The sequence below is a fragment of the Pleurodeles waltl genome, chromosome 2_2, assembly GCF_031143425.1.
Source record: "Pleurodeles waltl isolate 20211129_DDA chromosome 2_2, aPleWal1.hap1.20221129, whole genome shotgun sequence".
NCBI classification, from domain to species: Eukaryota; Metazoa; Chordata; class Amphibia; order Caudata; family Salamandridae; genus Pleurodeles; species Pleurodeles waltl.
Genome location: NC_090439.1, coordinates 861,386,768 through 861,406,170, shown reverse-complemented (window position 1 = coordinate 861,406,170; position 19,403 = coordinate 861,386,768). Strand labels below are relative to the sequence as shown.

General features: G+C 48.5%; 1 protein-coding gene across 2 annotated transcripts in view; it reads left to right on the top strand.

Moving 5' to 3' along the window:
* MTERF3 (mitochondrial transcription termination factor 3) overlaps positions 1-19,403 on the top strand; it is a 249,876-nt gene that overhangs the window by 118,059 nt on the left and 112,414 nt on the right. For both annotated transcript variants that reach the window (XM_069220511.1, XM_069220512.1), the window contains one exon: positions 9,147-9,299. In XM_069220511.1, the coding sequence (XP_069076612.1) occupies positions 9,147-9,299 (153 nt within the window). The remainder of the gene's footprint in view (positions 1-9,146; positions 9,300-19,403) is intronic.

Here is a 19,403-nt window from a genome sequence, read left to right as displayed (position 1 = left end):
ACGAGACTGGGAGGGAGGAGGGAGATGTGGAGGAGGGGGACACAGTGGAGGAAGTGGATGTTGGTATGTGTGCATGGGTATGGTGCTTGTGTGAGTGCCTGTGGGATGTGTGGTGCTTATGTTTGCCTGAGACACTCTTTTGTGTTAATGTGTGTGCATGCTGGTCTGATGGTGTGCTTGGGATAGGCTGAGGTACCGGGGATTGGGTCTGGGTGGAGGAGGTTGGAGGGGGGAGGCTGGACACAGTGACAATGGCTGCCATCAATGCTGAGGCTAGAGCCTGAAATGCTCTCTGTTGGGCTGCCAGGTCAGAATGAATGCCCTCCAGGTATGCATTTGTCTATTGCAACTGCCTCTCTACACCCTGGATGGCATTCAGAATGGTAGACTGCCCAACAGTGAGGGATCTCAGGAGGTCAATAGCCTCCTCACTGAGGGCAGCAGGGCTGACTGGGGCAGGGCCTGAGGTGCCTGGGGCAAAGAAGATGCCCACCCTCCTGGATGAGCGGGCACGGGACAGACGCTGAGTGGCTGCTGGGAGGGCGGTGCTGGTAGGGGGGGGCGGCTGTACCTGTTGATGCGGTGGGCACAGAGGGGCCCGCCACCGCAAGGGAGCTCCCATCAGAGGAGGAGTCGCTGTCGCTGGTCTCTGATCCTGTCCCCGCCGTGAAGCCCCCCTAGCCCTCCGTCCCACTGGTGCCTTCAGACTCCGTTGCTTCATCCTCCAGGGCCAAGTGGGATGCAGCTCCCTCCTGCTCCGGTGCCAATGCTCCTCCACCTGATGGCGCTATTGCACACAAGAACAGGGAGATCACAAAAAAGGGGGGTGGGGGGGAGACGGAAGAAAAACATGTTCAGTGCATGCAACACCACTACTGTTGGCGGACACAACAGACAGTGAGCAGCCCTCTGCACTACGCCATGCACTTAGAGTTCCTAGATTTATCACATGCCAATGGGGTACGAGGCCTAAGCCCAATTGCTGCACACCTGGAAGTCACAGGAGCCTGCCTAGGTGTAGATGGCTCTAACCACTAGTGGGGTTGGGGTGCCACATAGCCTGCCTCACAAGGGACCTTGCCTACCAAGATCGCCCTGGCCTAGGGGAACCCACTGCCCACCTCCCCCGCCCAGACACCTCGTAATGCGCGCAAAGTCAGCTGAATGAGAGTGTACTCACCCCCTTGTGGCTGCTTTGATGCCCTTAAGCGCCCATCCAACTCCGGATAGGCCATGGCCAGGATCCGGAACATCAGGGGGGTCATGGTGCATTGGGAGGCCATCCCCAGCTGGGCCTCCGCCGTCTTCTTGCTTCAGCGGCGCAGGTCCTCCCATCTTTTACGGCAGTGGGTGCTCCGTCTGTGGTAGACCCCCAGGGTCCGGACGTCCTTGGCGATGGCACGCCAAATAGCCTTTGTCTGGTGGGTGCTGACCTAGAGGAATGGTAAAGGGGGAAAGGACATTACTCACCCCTCCGGACCGTCATACTTATTGCCCACCAGTTCCCACCAATGCCAGGACGCACACAAACTCCCCATCCGCACATGTAGGCCTCAGCCCCCCCCCCCCCCCCATGTATCTTCCATCCACACCACTCAAAGCAGGCATTGCCCATTCAGCATGCTTACAGTGTACTCACCTGTTTGTCTGTAGGACCGTACAGTTGCGTGTACTGGGGGAGGACCCCATCCACTAGTTTCTCCAACTCCTCCGAAGTGAAGGCAGGGGCCCTTTCCCCAGACACATGAGCCATCGTCGCTTCCAGACACAAGTCACAGCAGCACTTGCAGTGTAGGTCCTCTCCTGTTGAAGGTCAGGAATCAAGTGAGTGAAAAGACAGAAAATGGTGGTCACATCCGCGGCAGCGCGTACCGTCACCGCCGGGGTACATCGTCATTGGCTCCTCGGACCCATAAGGCCCAGTGTTAACCAATGCAAAATTGCGCCGCGGTCTTTGACCACCCACCACGACGGTGTACAACGCCAGCGCAGTTACCTCATATCCCCTTGTCCCACCTTACAGGTCAGGCAGCCGCCATTTCAGGGGACCACATGGCATTAATAATAACTGCGTCACACCTATGTAGGCCTGGAATACACACAGTTACAGGCACATTGCGGATTAATAAATTTGTGTAAATGACATTTTGGGATACCTCAGTGTTGGCTGACTCTCTGCTCGCTGTTCTCCTCCATAAGGCACGTCTGCTGGGGCAGGTGATGCGATGGCGGCATCCTCTGGTGTACAGACAGCTGGTGGACATGTCGACAATGAAAGAGAGACACATAATAGTCACATACAGACTTGATCGTACAACAATCCAGGAACTGTGTGCCCAGTTGGAGCCAGACCTGATGTCAGCTATCCGCCATCCCACAGGGATACCCCCTCTAGTGCAGGTCCTGCCAGTACTCAATTTCCTGGCAAGTGGTTCCTTTCAAACAACAGTGGCCATTGCATCAGGGATGTCCCAGCCAATGTTCTCTAACGTGTTGTCCAGTGTTGTCTGCCCTGCTGAAACACATGCGCAGCTACATCGTGTTGCCTCAGGTGGAGAATTTGCCAACAGTGAAAGGTGACTTCTATGCCCCTGGACATATCCCCAACATCATTGGTGCCATTGATGGGACACATGTGGCATTAGTACCCCCCCCCCCCCCCCCACCCCCCCACAGGACTGAACAGGTGTACAGAAATAGAAAAAGCTACCATTCGATGAATGTGCAGATGGTGTGCTTGGCAGACCAGTACATCTCCCATGTGAATGCAAAGTTTCCAGGCTCAGTGCATGACGCTTACATTTTGAGGAATAGCAGCATCCCTTATGTAATGGGGCAACTCCAGAAGCACCGTGTGTGGCTAATAGGTGAGGCCAAGGACCCAATACAGTGTGAATAGGTGTCTTGGTATGGGGTTATCCCTAAGGGTTAGTGTGTGTCTAACTCTTGTCCCTCGATATTTGCAGGTGACTCTGGTTACCCCAACCTGTCATGGCTACTGACCCCAGTGAGGAATCCCAGGACAAGGGCAGAGGAACCCTACAATGAGGCACATTGGCAAACTAGGAGGGTGATCGAACGCACCTTTGGCCTCCTGAAGGCCAGATTCCGGTGCCTCCATATGACAGGTGGTTCCCTCTACTACTCACCAAAGAAGGTGTGCCAGATAATCGTGGCCTGCTGTATGCTGCACAACCTGGCTTTGTGACGCCAGGTGCCTTTTCTGCAGGAGTATGGGCCAGCTGGTGGTCTTGTGACAGCTGTGGATTCTGTGGACAGTGAAGAAGAGGAGGCAGAAGAAGAGGATATCGACAACCGAAACAACATAATCATGCAATACTTCCAGTGAGACACAGGTAAGAAGATGTCACTGCCTCCGACATCTCAGACAATTTTTGGAGCTAGCATAAGTCTGTCATTTTCCCTCGGTGTATGGACCCTGACTTGTCACTTTGGCTTTCCATTTCACAGATGTGGGTCCCACTTTGTGCCCTCTGCTATATTTCCTCCAGGCCTACAGCTGTGTTACATCGGTATGTGCACAAGTAAATTGACATTGCTATATTCCGTGGTTATTGCAATTACACATTTGTGAAAGCACAGACTGACTCCAGATAGTTTTGTGATTGAAGTGTGTTTATTTCTGTGCTAATAAGTGGAGGGGGTTGTAAAATGGGCTGGGGGGATGGTGGAGGAATGTCCATGGCAGAGTCCAGTCTATTTGTTTCACAGGTGCATTGTCCAAAGGGACATAGGAAGTAGTTGAAGGATGGACAGGGTAACAAAGTGGGACATTCAGGGAGGTCTCATTTCCTGGTGGGGGTCTTGGCAATGTTCTCTGTCTTGTTCCTGGAGCTCAGGGACCGTTTGCGGGGTGGTTCTCCATCTGCAGGGGGTGGGGTGCTAGTGTCGTGCCTACTGTCCACTAGTGCCGGCAGAGATGGAGGGCTGTTCATCGTCCAGGCTAGTGTCGGGGGCCCCTTGTTGTGCCACTGTGTCCCTCCTGGTGTTGACAAGGTCTTGCAGCATCCCTGCAAGGGTGACCAGGGTGTTGTTAATGGACTTCAAGTCCTCCCTGATCCCAAGGTAGTGTTCCTCCTGCAGCCGCTGGGTCTCCTGAAACTTGGCCAGTACCGTTGCCATTGTCTCCTGGGAATGATGGTAAGCTCCCATGATGTTGGAGAGTGCCTCGTGGAGAGTGGGTTCCCTGGGCCTGTCAACCCCTGTCGCACAGCAGTCCTCCCAGCTTCCCTGTTGTCCTTTGCCTCTGTCCCCTGAACTGTGTGCCCACTGCCCCCAGGTCCCTCATCATCCTGTGTTAGTGGGGTTGCCTGGGTTCCCTGTAGTGGTGGACACACTGCTGATTGACGTGTCTTGGGAACAGAGGGATGGGCCCGCTGGGTGGGTGCTGTGATGGTGTTTCCTGAGGGAGGAGGCTCTGTGGTGGCTTGTGTCAGAGTCACCAGATCCTCGGGGTCTGTGCACGTTCCCAACACTTCCACCACAAGACAGCTCCAATACTCTGATTAGATTTATCACAGAGTCTAAGAGAGTCCAAGTGGGGAAAGGGGATTAGGACGGGAACAGCTGGGAAGGAGACCTGTAGGAAGCAAAAGGTTAAAACACAACATCAAAATTATATCTCATGAAATCAGTACCATGCTACAACTCTAAGCTTCGTCTTTTCTGAAAAAACATGAACAACCCTAAAATAGTCCTAAAACTGACTAGGCTTTAGATGACCGAATGCCTGAGGAGGAAACAGGAAAAGTTAAATAGGACTTTCAGATTTGAGTACTTTCTTTAGCATGAGAATCAGGAAACACTCTGAGCAATTTCTAAACAACCATATGAATCTCCTTTTAAGAATATATATCAGGAACACACAGCATTACATCTAGAACTCTGGTATTGTTGTGTTCATCTCAGAAAAAACATTGGGAAGTGAATTGCGCACATTGCAGATTTTTATATGAGTATTAAACACCATAAAGGATTGTGCACCATGAAATCACACAACGTAGATTCAAGGAATAAATCACGCAACGTGTCAACTTGAAATGCTACCAAAAAAGTGTCTTAGAATAGTAGCGCACAGTAATTTACATTATTTATACACGAGGAAAGAATTGCGCGTCTTGACGATTCAAATGCCACCATACAAATGGCAAGAAATGGTAGCGCACAATGAACAACATGAAAAGCACTCAGGGAAAGAATCGCGCTTGTTGCCGATTCGAATGCCACCATGTAAATGCTAGAAAATGGTAGCGCACAATCAACAGCATGAATTACACATGAGAAGTGAATCGCGCGTTTCGCCGATTCGAATGCCAACATGTAAATGTCAAGAAAAGGTAGCGCGCAATGAACAACAAAGTTAAATGCTCATGAAACGAGTTGCAAGTCTTGCCAAATCGTAAAACATCATGTAAATGTCAAGAAATATCAGCGCGCAATGAACAACAATGTAATAACGAAGTCAAATCTTTATGGAATAAATTGCGCGTCCTCCCTATTTGCAAACCACCATACAAATGTCAAAAAATGGCAGCACACAAGTAATCTGTTATTCATTTAAGAATTAAAATCAAGAATATGAAAATTCTCAATTACCGTGTTGGGAAATGTCCAAACACCGTCTTACCGCCTGGAAACAGTAATCACCAATGAGAGATGAGTGCAGAAGACTGGAAAATCCAAATAGGCCGCCGGGACAGGAGCTCAGGAAGAAGCTGCTGCTCTGCACCGGGACCTCTGAATAGTGAGCACTGGAAGTTGGGCTGACTCTCTTTTATAGAGTCTTGGCCCAACCTAGAATCACGCCCAGGCATGTTGCAGGGAAAGTCTCTAGAAGGCCCTGGAAAGGGACCACACCCTAACACACTCTGAATGTCTGCAGCAATACATTGCAAATGTACAGTATTTATAAGCACCTTAAAAATGAATCTTTTGGATGGAATTCTGCAATGCAAAAGGTTAAACAATAACATATCATCACAATGCATAAATTACATTATCTTGCGAGTGTTGGGTTTTTGCATTCTAGATGCCCGTAGAGCGCGCACTGTCCTGGTGTTGACAGCTTGTGACTGTGTCAGGGGAACCGACTGTCCCGAGGTCCCTGATGGGCCGGGCTGGTCATTTTGATCCAGTTGTGCAGAGCTGCTGTCATCGCTGTGGGTCTCTTCTGTGGTGGGACTGGATATGTCTGGCACCTCCTGTCCGGTGACGTTGGGTAGGGGTCCTGTAGGGGTGTAAAGGCATGATTATTGCATCTGTTTGTGCCATCGTGTGCAATGGGTGAGTGACCCTGTACTCCAGTGCTTGCATTCTTGGCTTGGTCCTTGTGTGATAGTTGGTTTGGGGTCTGTGTGGGTATCTGTAGTGGACATGCTTTGGTGATGGGTGTCCATGCATTGGTGTTACATGCAGGGCTTGGTTTTGAGATGTGTGGGTTGTGTTGGTGGGGTAACTGTGGGTTGTTGGTGTGAGGGTAAGGGTGGGGTATGTGATGGCATGCAGGTAGGGTGGGGGATAAAGTAGTAAAGATTTGCCTTACCAGAGTCCAGTCCTCCTGCTACTCCTGCGAGGCCCTCAGGGTGCAGTATTGCCAAGACTTGCTCCTCCCATGTTGTTAGTTGTGGGGGAGCAAGTGGGGGTCCACTGCCAGTCCTCTGTACAGCAATCTGGTGTCTGGAGTACACGGAACGCACCTTCCCCCGTAGGTCGTTCCACCTCTTCCTGATGTCATCCCGTGTTCTTGGATGCTGTCCCACTGCGTTGACCCTGTCAACAATTCTCCGCCATAGCTCCATCTTCCTTGCAATGGATGTCTGCTGCACCTGTGATCCGAATAGCTGTGGCTCTACCCGGACGATTTCCTCCACCATGACCCTGAGCTCCTCCTCAGAGAACCTGGGGTGTCGTTGAGGTGCCATGATGTGGTGTGGGTGATGTGTGAGGTGGTGTGTGTTGTGATGTGTGAGGGGATGTGTTGTTTGAGGTGCGTGGATGTTGTGTAAGTGATGGTGTTGTGTGTCTGTGGATGCTGGTGTTGTTTTAGGTAGTGTCTCTCTCTGGCCTGCTTTCAAATTTCTGGTAGTAAGGGTTGGTGGGTGATGTGGGTGTGTGCTTTATATTGGATTGGGTGTGTGGGTGTGGTGTGTGTATGTGTATCAGTTGTGTGTATTTCGATTTGTCCAATGTGGTTGTGTTTTGTATGTGTGTGTGTATTTTGAGCGCGGCGGTGTGTACCGCCAATGGATTACCGGGGTTGAAAGACCGCTGTGTTGATTCGTGGGTCGTGATAGTGTGGGTGTATTCTTGTTGGCGTGACGGTGTGGGGATTGTTATCGCCAGTTTATCACTGACCTTTGGTGTGGCGGACTTGTGTGGGTGTCTGTATTATGGCGGATTCCGAGCTGTGGGTCGTAATACCTGTAGCGGAATTCCGCGGCCACATCGGTATGTTGGCGGTCTTCTGCACGGCGGTAAGCGGCATTTACCGCCAGGGTTGTAATGAGGGCCATAGTGTCCAGTGGTAAATGTCTCAAGCAGTTGATGGCATCATGTACTTTACTATGAGAATGGTATGTGTATAATAGAGTGTGTCTGAGTTGAACTTTCTCAGTTGATGCTGACTGAATGACAGGGTAGCCACGAGCACACCTCACTTTACAGAACTTACTTGTAATTAAACTCAACTTGTATCCAGCGCCTTGTCATCTTTAAACTTAGAAAAACATGTTTTTCAAACGACTGTGATCCAATATTTGGCCCCTAGTGATATAAACAAAATAATATTGTGGCTAATTCCCTTGCAAACATCTTAGTAAAACAGTCTGTTGGTGTATACAGAGCAGGTGCATTTTACAGTTTCTGTGAATCTTTTTACTGCCAAGGAAAGCAAAAAAAGTTGGCAAAGCCAATAGATCCGCCATTGGTTGCCAGCATTTTGGTCCTCTAAATGCTTGATTTGTTTTGTTTTAGTTTTTGTAAAACATTTTGTTTTGGGGAGCTAGCAGGACCTATATAAAAGAAAATCTTAAAGCAAAACAATTGGTTTGTTTTAGAAAGCACACATTGTAACAAGAGTCCCTCGAATTTCAGGGAACTACTGCGTGCTCTTTGTCAAAGCAAAACGTAGTCACCCACAATGAAGCTAGCCAGTGGCTGACTTGTGCTGATCCATTGCTTTATGACACAACATCAGATGAAGTGGGCTGGATAAAAGTACCTATAAGTAAGTATATTATACATATAATTTTAGTAAAATTAAAAGGTCCTAACTGATGTCAGACCTAAAAATTACAAGTCTTAAATATTAGCAGAATTTAAAAATAACATCCTTGCATTTGGTGCAGTTGTTTTTTTTCTCCTTACATTTCAGTTTTTGCTAGAGTCTCTGATTTTAAGTGTTTGAGTTAAAGAACTGAATATCACAGTTCTCCAAAACAAATCGTTATAAATACCTCTGCATATCACATGAGGCGAATGACATGGTTATATATATTTTTAACTCTATACCAAGGAAGGTATGCTGGATAAAGTGTAGAGAGCCTCCTAATGCAAACCTGGCTGCACATAATCTTCTGTTTGTATGTGTGTGGAATTCCCATTGCTGAAAAGTAGCAAAAATGTCAGTGGAGCGCTGTACATGGTTTTCTGCAGTTTGTTCTCAGCATTCTGTCCCTGAAGTATAACATGGCTATTGGTGAATGAGACTTGCAGGAAAATATATGTGACAGACTAACATGTGATATGGTCATGTTCCATTGTTGCTGCAGATCGGACATAACATTGATACCAAACCACATGGAATTTCTAAACACACATCATTGAGTGTCCAGGCACCTTAAATCTTGTTTATTTAATCTTATTTAAAGGAGATTATGTAACACTCACCAAACCCTTTTTCGTTTATTAGCCATCATGTAATGAAAAAGTAATCAGTTTCACTTGCAAAACTATTCTGCAAAAAACTACATAATCATAGCTCAAAATTGTTTTACTATTGAACTATTTTATTGCACTAGCTAAAGTTATCAGACCGTTCAGTAGGAAAATATTCTGTGATTGTGTTTTAAAAAGGCTCAGGCCGAAAAGTAAGTACCTTCTTCAAGAATGCTTTTTCTTATTGCCAGAAATTGATGATGTCTTGCCTGTATCACCTCTGGAGGAAATTTCAGAAGATGAAGCCATGCAGATTGTAGCAGAGCCTCTGCTTCCCCCATCTTCTTTTACACTTCGTGATTATGTGGACCGTTCAGAGACTTTGAGCAAGCTGGTTCTTCTGGGTAAGCTCTAATTTCTTATGTCTGTCGCACAGTCACTCTTGACACCTTTGGCCTGCTGCTGCTGCCTAGAAAGCACTAATTCTTGTTAACTACGTTCTATTGTTTTTAAACTTATTCTTGTGTTTTCCCAGCTTTACAATATCATCCAATAAATCATTAAAAGTGATCTATTCTAATTCATTCTCTTAATTTGCATGTCGATTGTGATATCCTATTGCTCTTAAAGAATTTACACCACTAAAAACTTTTCTTGTTCGCTCCAGATAAGAGCTTCAGGCACTTTTCTACTTATATCATTAAGTAAAAGGAAATAAAGAGCTACACGTGTCGGTGAATCTTAAACTTATTTTCTGCAGGTGCAGACCCTTTCACAATAGTCCAGTTTATTTTACATGCTTCTTAAATAGTGTGTGGCAAACATGCTTACACTCAGTTTCAAACACAGCATCAAGCTGAAGTTTAGGAATGTCGGAATGTAAGACTAGGTACCTTTTGTTCAAACAATGATTAAATAATAGGGCAGAATTGATGATTTTCTAACTCGCATATTCTTGATTCTTGGTTTTGGCACAGTCTGTAAGTACAAGGGGCAAAGCTTTCTTAAACATTAGTGGTAATACAACAGTAAAAAAATGTTTTAACGAAATATGAAGGTTCTTGTTACTGACTTGATAAGGTAATGTGTGTTTATGTGACGAAAGTTTTGAACTGCATTTCCAGTATCATTCCTTCTGTAGTCTAATGTACGGAATACTATAAATGAGATGGCAAGTCATTAATGTTTTTATTTTAAATGAGAATTTATATATCAAGATTGAATTTTTCCAACTCGAAATATGTTTTGCAGCATATGAAAAAGTTACTAATATGACAGAACATACTATAAATTGTATTGTGCATGCTTACAGCCCCCCAACCCCCCCAAACAGAGGCACAATTTATCCACAATAACTCTGCATTGTGGTATTGTACTTTCTTGCATTCCTGTCTAGAGGAAAGGATGGTGGTTGGTAGGTGGATCAGGAGTGAATATGTTTCATGGGGAGAGGAGGGCTATAGTTACTATGTGAATAATGTATTCTTTGTTTCCAATGTTCGTCAATAGATGCACACTTTCACCAAATGCATACTTAGAAGATTTAAACATTAAATCAGTTTTGCACATCACCCTTTTTTCAGATTTTCAGTCTTCCTTGGGATTAGTTTGCAGACAATATTAGTTCAGGAAAGTTGAAAATAAGATAGTTATTTTATCATGAGTGTGCAATCAGGAATGTCTTAAACAGCCAACATGATGATATTTTTCCCAACCACATGAACAGACACTTTCAGAGATGGTTGTGGTTAGGTAAACTAATGTCACTGTGATCTTCAGAAATGATGGGGTCATTGAATACTCCCTGTTAGTTGTTGGAATTCTTAAACAACTTCTAAGCCCTACATGCACTGTCAGTCTGAGACAAAATATTTTTCATAGTCCCCTGACTTCAAGATTGGCATCGTTCTTTTGCACAGGTAACTTGACACTCATTTTACTTATTGCTAAAAGACAGCAGTTGGTTGTAGTACATGGACTGACATTATCTACATATTATAAGGCAAAGACATTTAGGTGATCATGTGCATTAACTGCAATACTTTTAACCATTATCACCAATTTCATGCGAGAACCCGTAGGCTTTTGTTTATGCTTATCTTTCTTCTGTATTACCACTCTGCAGCTATAACTCAATAACAGAAAATATAGGGACTACATATCTAATGAGCTTCTCAGAAAAATTATAGCCAATAACATTCCCTCCTATCCACATATAATGGACATCATTAAAGTAGCACTTCCAGGTTCTTCGCTGCTCAGCAGCCAGATAAGTGTAATTTATTTCCTTTCTTATTGTGGTTTGAATTTTGAATAAATCTGAATTGTGATTTGGCTTTTGGTATCTTTCCCACCGACTCACATGGCGCCACCTGATCTGTGTTTGATGGTCAATGTTGCACATGTTTAATTGTTTAAGCCCACCTGACCCACACTGGTCTCCTCCAGGGGTGTCAGATTGTGTTGGAAAGGCTTTTTCCCATCTGTCTAGGGCATTCTTTAAATTCCACTCATAGGCTGTTATGAGACGGAGCACCACTTCAGCTTGTGGTTCATTGTACCCAGCACACCCGTAGAAGGGTGCATTCTTCAGCTCTGCCTCTCGCTTTCCCATGTCTGATCCATGTCTTTTTTGTTTTATGGTCTCAAGACTTCCATGAAGAGAGCGAGCATTGGGCAGGCACGTCAAATGCCGAATCTATTACAAGCTGTTTGTTCCTTTCAGTTTGGGTGCATTGCCTTTTATATCTGGATTTTGATCTCTCATTGACCATACATGTTCAAGGGAGATTATTGTTTTGGTTCTACAGCTAGACTGGCCTTTTTTGGTAGCAACTGTAAAGGATGAAGTGTTTTCTAGCCTTCTCTTTCCATCTTCCCATGGCCTGTTTGCCAATTAAATCAACATCTGAATCAATCATTATGGCGCAGTCACAGGATTCTAGTTATCCAGTGCAGGTCAGGGTGGGGCAATATGTTCTACCGATTGACAGCAGTTTGGTTGAGGCAACTTATTACGTACTTCAGAAGGTGGTCATTTCTGCTTTGGACCCCCCGGAAGAAAAAGTCTCTTGCTCACTTCTGTTCAGAGCGGCATACTTCTGCCTGGGAAAGGCTCAGGGTATATCAGGCCTCTTAAACCCCAGGCTGTGCAGAAGATCCCCTGCCAGAAGACCCCTGATTAGCCCCCTAAGGGTTATCGCCTACTTATGAACCTCTGGGAATACAATAGGATTCATCTACTCAAGGATATCTTGCTTCCCTACCACTGGATGGTAAGGCTCGATCTAAAGTGCATGTATTTCTCAGTTTCCATATTCCCTCCACACAGAAGATTTCTTCAGTTCAGATGTACAGTACCTACAAGTTCACTGCTCTTCCCTTCAGCCTGTCATCATCCCCTTGGTACCTCACCAAGAGCCAGAGGGATTGGTATAATACTCTGTTTTAGCAATATCATTCAAGAAGAGCTGTAGGTGAGCTTTAAGTTAGAACGTCTTTTCTAGGCTTTGTCATGGACTCTATTCCATATATTCTGAAGCGTCCGCAGAAGAAACGGAATGGCCCTAGGCAGGTACAACTGTTTATAAGATTCTTGGTCAGACTGGTTGGACTGTTACCATCATCAATTTAGGTTATCTTCCCAGGTCCATTGCCTTACAAGGCTCTGCAGCACTAGAAGACCTCCCATTTAAAAACAGGACTCTCCTACACAGAGGAGGTGGAGCTTTCTGAGAAAGAAAAGGTGAAGATGCAGTGGGGGCTAGACTGCATGGAGGCTTGGAATGGCAAGGCCATATATGGGGCAGTTCCTGATTTCATGATAGAATCAGACACAACCCGTTCGAGATAGGGAGTTCACTGTGGAGAGGTTACCATAGGTGGATATTGGTCAGAAGATGAACTGACCACGCTGATCACCTGCTTGGAACTCCTGGGGGTGTCCTTTGCTGTCAGATGCGTGATGCATGACGAAGGACTTTGGCTCTCATTATGACACTGGCGGTAAATCCCGCTTACCGCCACGCTGATAGCCTCCAACATAACACCGCGGTGGCGGATATCCGTTCACAATATTATGACACGCACACACCAATCAGACAGAATTCAGTCACATACACAAATCCGCCAGACCAAAGATCAGTGATAAATTGGTGGTCCCAAAACCCATACGTTATGACAACAAAACAACGCCCACCACATTTTGACGCACGAATCACCACGACGGACATTCAATGGCTGTAAACCATTGGCGGTTCATATCGCCACACTCAGAATGGACACCCACATAAAGAAAAACAACACTACATTGGCCAATACGAAAAATACACACCTGACAACCAAACACACACCACACCCACCCACCCACTCACCCACAGCACTATAAAACACACACCCACATTACCCACAACCCTTTACAAACAACAATTACTGCCAGGAGACTGAGAACAAGAGCACAGAGACAACTAGACACACACCACATACAACCATACACCCCTCACGCACTCCACATCACACACCCCACCACATCACTTAACACACCCTCACCAACACACATCACACAACACCCATGGCACCACAAAGGCACCCCCATTTCACTGAGGAGGAGTTAAGGGTCATGGTGGAGGAAATTGTCAGGGTAGAGCCGCAGCTCTTTGGAGCACAGGTACAGCAGATATCTATAGCAAGGAAGATGGAGCTATGGCGGAGAATCGTGGACAGGGTCACCGCCGTGGGAGAGCACCCAAGAACAAGGGACAACATCAGGAAGAGGTGGAACGACCTACAGGGGATGGTATGTTCCATAGCAGCAGGGCACCAGCTCGCCATCAGAGGACTGGCAGTGGACCCCCACCTCCTCCCCCACAGCTCACAGCATTGGAGAAGCAGGTACTGGCAATACTGCATCCTGAGGGACTCGCTGGAGTAGCCGGAGGACTGGACACTGGTAAGTCAACATTTACTACTTATCAACCCCCGTACCTGCATGCCATCACACCCCCTCACCTCACTGCCCTCACTCCACACCATCCCACACACTGCACCTACACATAAGACTAATCACAATGCCCAGCACTGCATGCTATACCAATGCATGGACAGCCCTCCCAACCCTGCATGTACACCAAACACTAAAGCATGTATGGCATAGGGAAACTAACATAACCACAATACATCACCATACACAAGCAAAAACTGGCAGAGCAACACCAACCAAAGAGGAGAAGCTACGGAAGTACAAATGTCATACACTTGAAGCATAATACATCATTTACATCCCCACAGGTACCCCAGCCAGTGTCAGTGGAGAGGAGGTGCCACCACTATCCAGGCTCCCAACAGAAGAGGCCCCCAGTGATGACAGTAACTCTGGATTTCTGGATCTGGAGGAACTACCTGGCCCATCAGGGACCACTGGACAGCCGGTCACCTAAGCCCACTCACAGACCACCACAGAGCCTCCCCATCAGGAACCAACACCACAGCACCCACACCTCCGTCCCCAGGACAAGCCAATGAGCAGTGTGCCCACCTGACCGGGACCCCAAGCCACACCTCACCAACAAGACAATCAGGGACCTGGGGTCAGTGGCAGTGGGCAACACCGGCACAGGCCAACAGGGACACTAGGAGGACTGCTGTGTGCCAGGGGGAGGACAGGAGAAGGGAACCGGCTCTCCAGGAGGCACTCTCCGAGATCCTGGGAGCCTACCAACATTCCCAGGCCACAATGGGCCAGATCCTTGACAACGTGCAGGAGAATAGGGGGCTGGAGGAGGGACAATATCAGGGGATCAGGGAGGACTTGCAGGCCATTAACACCACCCTGATCTCCATTGCAGGGGTGCTGGCAGACATGGCCAACATCATGAGGGAGGCAACAGACCACCAGCGGGCCCCTACCACTAGCCAGTCAACTGAACAGCCCTCCACTTCCGCTAGTGGCCAGGAGGCCCCGTCACAGGACCCACATGCCACCAGCACCCCTCCTCCTGCAGAAGGTGAACCACCCCGCAAACGTTCCCTGCGACCCAGATAGAAGCCAGAGACACTTGCCAAGACCACCACCAGGAAATGAGACTCTCCTGATTGTCCCCCTTGTGTCCCTCACAGTCACCTTGTCCACCTTGAACTGCCATTGCTCCCCTTCCTATGTCCATTTGGACACTGCACCTGTGCTACAAACAGACTGGAACAGTAACCTGGACTTTTCTCCATCATCACCCCATTCCATTGCACTTCCCCTCAATTTATTAGCACTACAATAAACACCCTTGGATAAAACTCGACTACTAGTATTTCATGTATTGCAAATTTGTATTGATTGAAACAGCCACATCCATTTCAAATGATCTGCACATAGTGAGAGCATAGAATGAATGACCTGTTGCTGGCTGTTGTGATCACATCACGACATTGTTGTGATATCACTAACATCTGTAAAATGATAATCCATAGGTGACAGTAAGTAGAGGAAACAAGTGGGTAATGCCACACAGAATACACCAATAGTCATGGAACTGTGAAGTGCACTGTCTCACCTGTGTGTCATTGGAAGTACTGACGGATCACTAATGTTCTGTTGTCCTCGTCCTCTCCCTCCTCATCCTCAGTGTCCACTACTGCCACAGGGGCATCTCCAGCCTCCTCCTCCTCCTGCAGAAAAGGTACATGGCGTCTGAGGGCCAGATTGTGCAACATGCAGCATGCCACTACTATCTGGCAGACCTTCTTGGTTGAGTAGCACAGGGATCCACCTGTTAGATGGCGGCACCTGAACCTGGCCTTCAGGAGACCGAAGGTCCTCTCAATTATCCTTCTGGTTCGCCCCATGTGCCTCATTATAACGTTCTTCAGCCCTTGTCCTGGCATTCCTCACAGGGTTCAGCAGCCATGATAGATTTGGGTAGCCAGAGTAACCTGCAAGTATTGAGGGACAACATTTAGCCACACACTATCCTATTTGGCTAATAGCAGAGGCATACACCAACATGCACTGGGTGGGGACCCAGGCTCACCTCTAAGCCACACCCTGTGCCTCTGTAGTTGGGCCATCACATTTGGGATGCTGCTATTCCTCAGGACAAAGGCATCATGCACCGACCCTGGATATTTAGCATTAACGTGGGAGATGTACTGGTCCGCCAAGCACACCATCTGCACATTCATGGAGTGGAAACCCTTATGATTCCTGTACACCTGTTCTTTCTGCTGGGGGGGGGGAGGAATGCAATATGTGTACTATCAACCGCCCCAATAAAATGGGGGATATGTCCCACTGCATAAATTCCGACCTTCACAGTGGCCAAATCTTCCACCTGGGGGAACGCAATGTAGCTGCACATGTGTTTTACCCGGCGGACAAGACTCTTGCCAGCACGATTGAGAACGTTGGCTATGACATTCCTGCTGCCAAATCCACTGTCACTTGGAAAGAACATGTTGCCAGAAAATGGAGCACTGATAGAACCTGCACAAGAGGGGGGATCCCAGTGGGATGACGCATAGTTGAGATCAGGTCAGGCTCCAACTGGGCACACAGCTCTATGATTGTAGCCCTGTCCAGTCTATAGGTGAGTATTATGTGCCTGTTCTCCAGCATAGTCCACCTGGGGTCTGTACACAGGGGTATGTCTCCATCTCCTATTCATCTGCAGCTGTACGAATCTAAGGGACACAAGAGTTAGTAGGCTGTCGCAATTTGAACAATGAAACCCCAACCTCCGTGTACATAGTGCATTCAGAATTGAAAAGTATGTGCCTATTTATCCTGTGGCGCAGAAATTATTGATAGGTCTGTTTTACCCCCCCTGAAATGGCGACCGCCTGTCCTGTGTGGAGGGACAGGTGGAAGTGAGGTAATTCTGCCAACGTTGTGTGCCCTGGCTGTAGGCGGTCGTGAACCGCCGTGCAATTCCTCATTGGATTATATTGGGCCCTATGGGGTACCGTGGGCAATGGGGATGTACGCCGGCAGTGACAGTGTACACCGCCGCAGACGTGACCGCCATTTTCTATCTCAATCCTCACTTGCTTCCTGACCTTCCACAGGAGAAGACCTACAACGCATGTGCTGCTGTGATCTGTGTCTAGAACCTACCATGGCCTGTGTCACCGGGGATAGGGCCCCAGCCTTCACTTCGGATGAGTTGGAGCGACTGGTGGATGGGGTTGTACCCCAGTACGGACTTCTGTATGGGCCTCCGGACCAACAGGTGAGTACACTGTGGGCACGATGCATGTGGCATGAATGCATGGAGATTTGTGTGAAGGCATTGTGTAGGGGTGGGTGGGGGTTGGGGGGGGATTGTCTTTTGGCAGTGTACATGTTGTGAGCTGGCCTATGTGTGTTGCAATGGTGATGGGATCGGGTATGGTGGGTCATGTGAGTGACAGGCTGGACTGTTTGTTTACAGGAGTTCTCCTGTATGTATTACCTCTGCAGGTCAGCGCCCATCAAAAGCAGGGATTATGGCATGCCATCGCCAAGGACGTGCAGACCCTGGGGGTCTATGGAAGGCGGAGCACCCACTGTCTGAAACGGTGGGAGGACATGAGATGCTGGGCACGGAAGACTGCGGAGGCCCAGCTGGGGATGGCTTCCCAACAAGGAAGGGGTGCCCATCGGACCCTGACCCCCCAGATGGCCCGCATACTGGCAGTGGCCTACCCTGAGCTGGATGGGTGCTTGAGGGAATCACAGCAGCCACAAGGGGGTGAGAACAGTGGGTATCATTACAACTTATGGCTGGTGGGTTGGTATCCGGGTGGTGATTGTGTGTTAGTGGGTGCCTCTAAGGCCAGGCCAGACATAGCAGCGTAGTTCCTCTGAAGGGTAAGGGTTGCATGACAAATACAGGTATCCTAGCTTCTCAGTATTCACTTCTAGGCAGGGCTGCGTGGGTCCCAGGTGTGCTGCATTTAGTAGTGTGTGCTCCTCCTCATGCTTTGGTGACTAGCCATTTCACTGGTAGTGCAATGCATAGTGCTGTAGGCCTGTTCCCTGTGTGTGAGGGTGCTGTCTATGCCAAGGGTGGTGTTGGTCCAGTCATTGACTCAGTGTATCCTCTGTGTCTCTCCTCCCCCTTTCTTGTTTTGTCATCATGTCCTTGTGTGCATTAGCATTGGCGGAGCAGCAGAGGCACCGGCGACAGAGGGAGCTGCATCCCACAGAACCCTGGAGGCAAAGTCCACTGACGCAACCAGTGGGACGGAGGGCGAGGGGAGCACCATGGCGGTGACTGTTGGGGACAACACAGACACTGATACCTCCTCCGATGGGAGCTCCCTGGTGGTGGCAGACACCTCTGTGACCACCCCAGCTGCAGGTACAGCCGCCACACCCGTACCAGCACTGCCCTCCCAGTAGCCCCTCAGCAAGTTGCCCGTGCCCGCTCACCCAGGAGGGTGGGCATCTCCTTTGCCCCAGGCACCTCAGGCCCTGCCCCAGTGAGCCCTGCTGCCCTGAGTGAGGAGGCTATTGACCTCCTTAGATCCATCTTTGTAGGGCAGTCAACCATTGTGAATGCCACCCATGGGCTGGCATCCCAAATGCAGCAATGCAGTGCATTCCTGGAGGGCATTCATGGTGTTTTGGCGGCCCAACAGAGATCGATTCAGGCTGTGCCTCCTCTCTGATGGCAGCCATTTTCCCTGTTTCTACCGTCTCCACTCCATCTTCCACTTCCCAGTCCCATTCTCCCCAACCCACCCCAAGCACCCAGACGGACAAGCATGCACACAAGGCAACATACAAGAGTGGCACAGGCAAACACAAGCTCCACATTTCATCCCACAGACACTCACACAAACACCATATTGTTGCAGACACAACAACATCCACAGCCTCCATTGTCTCCCCCTCCTCCACCTCCCTCTCAGTTACGTCCACACTCATGCCTGCATGCACTACATCTACATCCACTATCAGCATCACCACACCAAACAGAACACACACCACACTGGCAGACACCTCCACAACATCCATGAACGCGTCCTTGGTGTCCTCTGCAACCGTGTCTGTCCACCCCCCTCCTAAAGAACACAAAAGCAAGCACTCAGACACCCAACAGCCATCCACCTCACATCAGCATACAGCCCATGCACCTGCACCCAAATCCAGCAGACATATACCTCTAACAACCACTCCCATTACTCCACCCTCCTCCTGCCCCAATGTCCCTAAAAAACTTTTCCTTGCCCAGTTTGACCTCTTCCCTACCCTTCCCTCCATCCTGCATGTATGGGCAGGGTTCCAAGGACAAAGCCCAGCACCTCAGCCACAGGGACAGTGGTAGCACCACCTAATCGTGCTGGTAAGGATACCAAACCTACAACACTGAAGGGGAAGGAGCCAGCACCACAGGGATGAAATGGAAGAGTCCTGCACCAGCTGTGAGGAAGGGGAAGGGGCCTTCACCAGCTGTGAGGAAGGGGGAAGGGGCCTTCACCAGCTGTGAGGAAGGGGGAAGGGGCCTTCACCAGCTGTGAGGAAGGGGGAAGGGGCC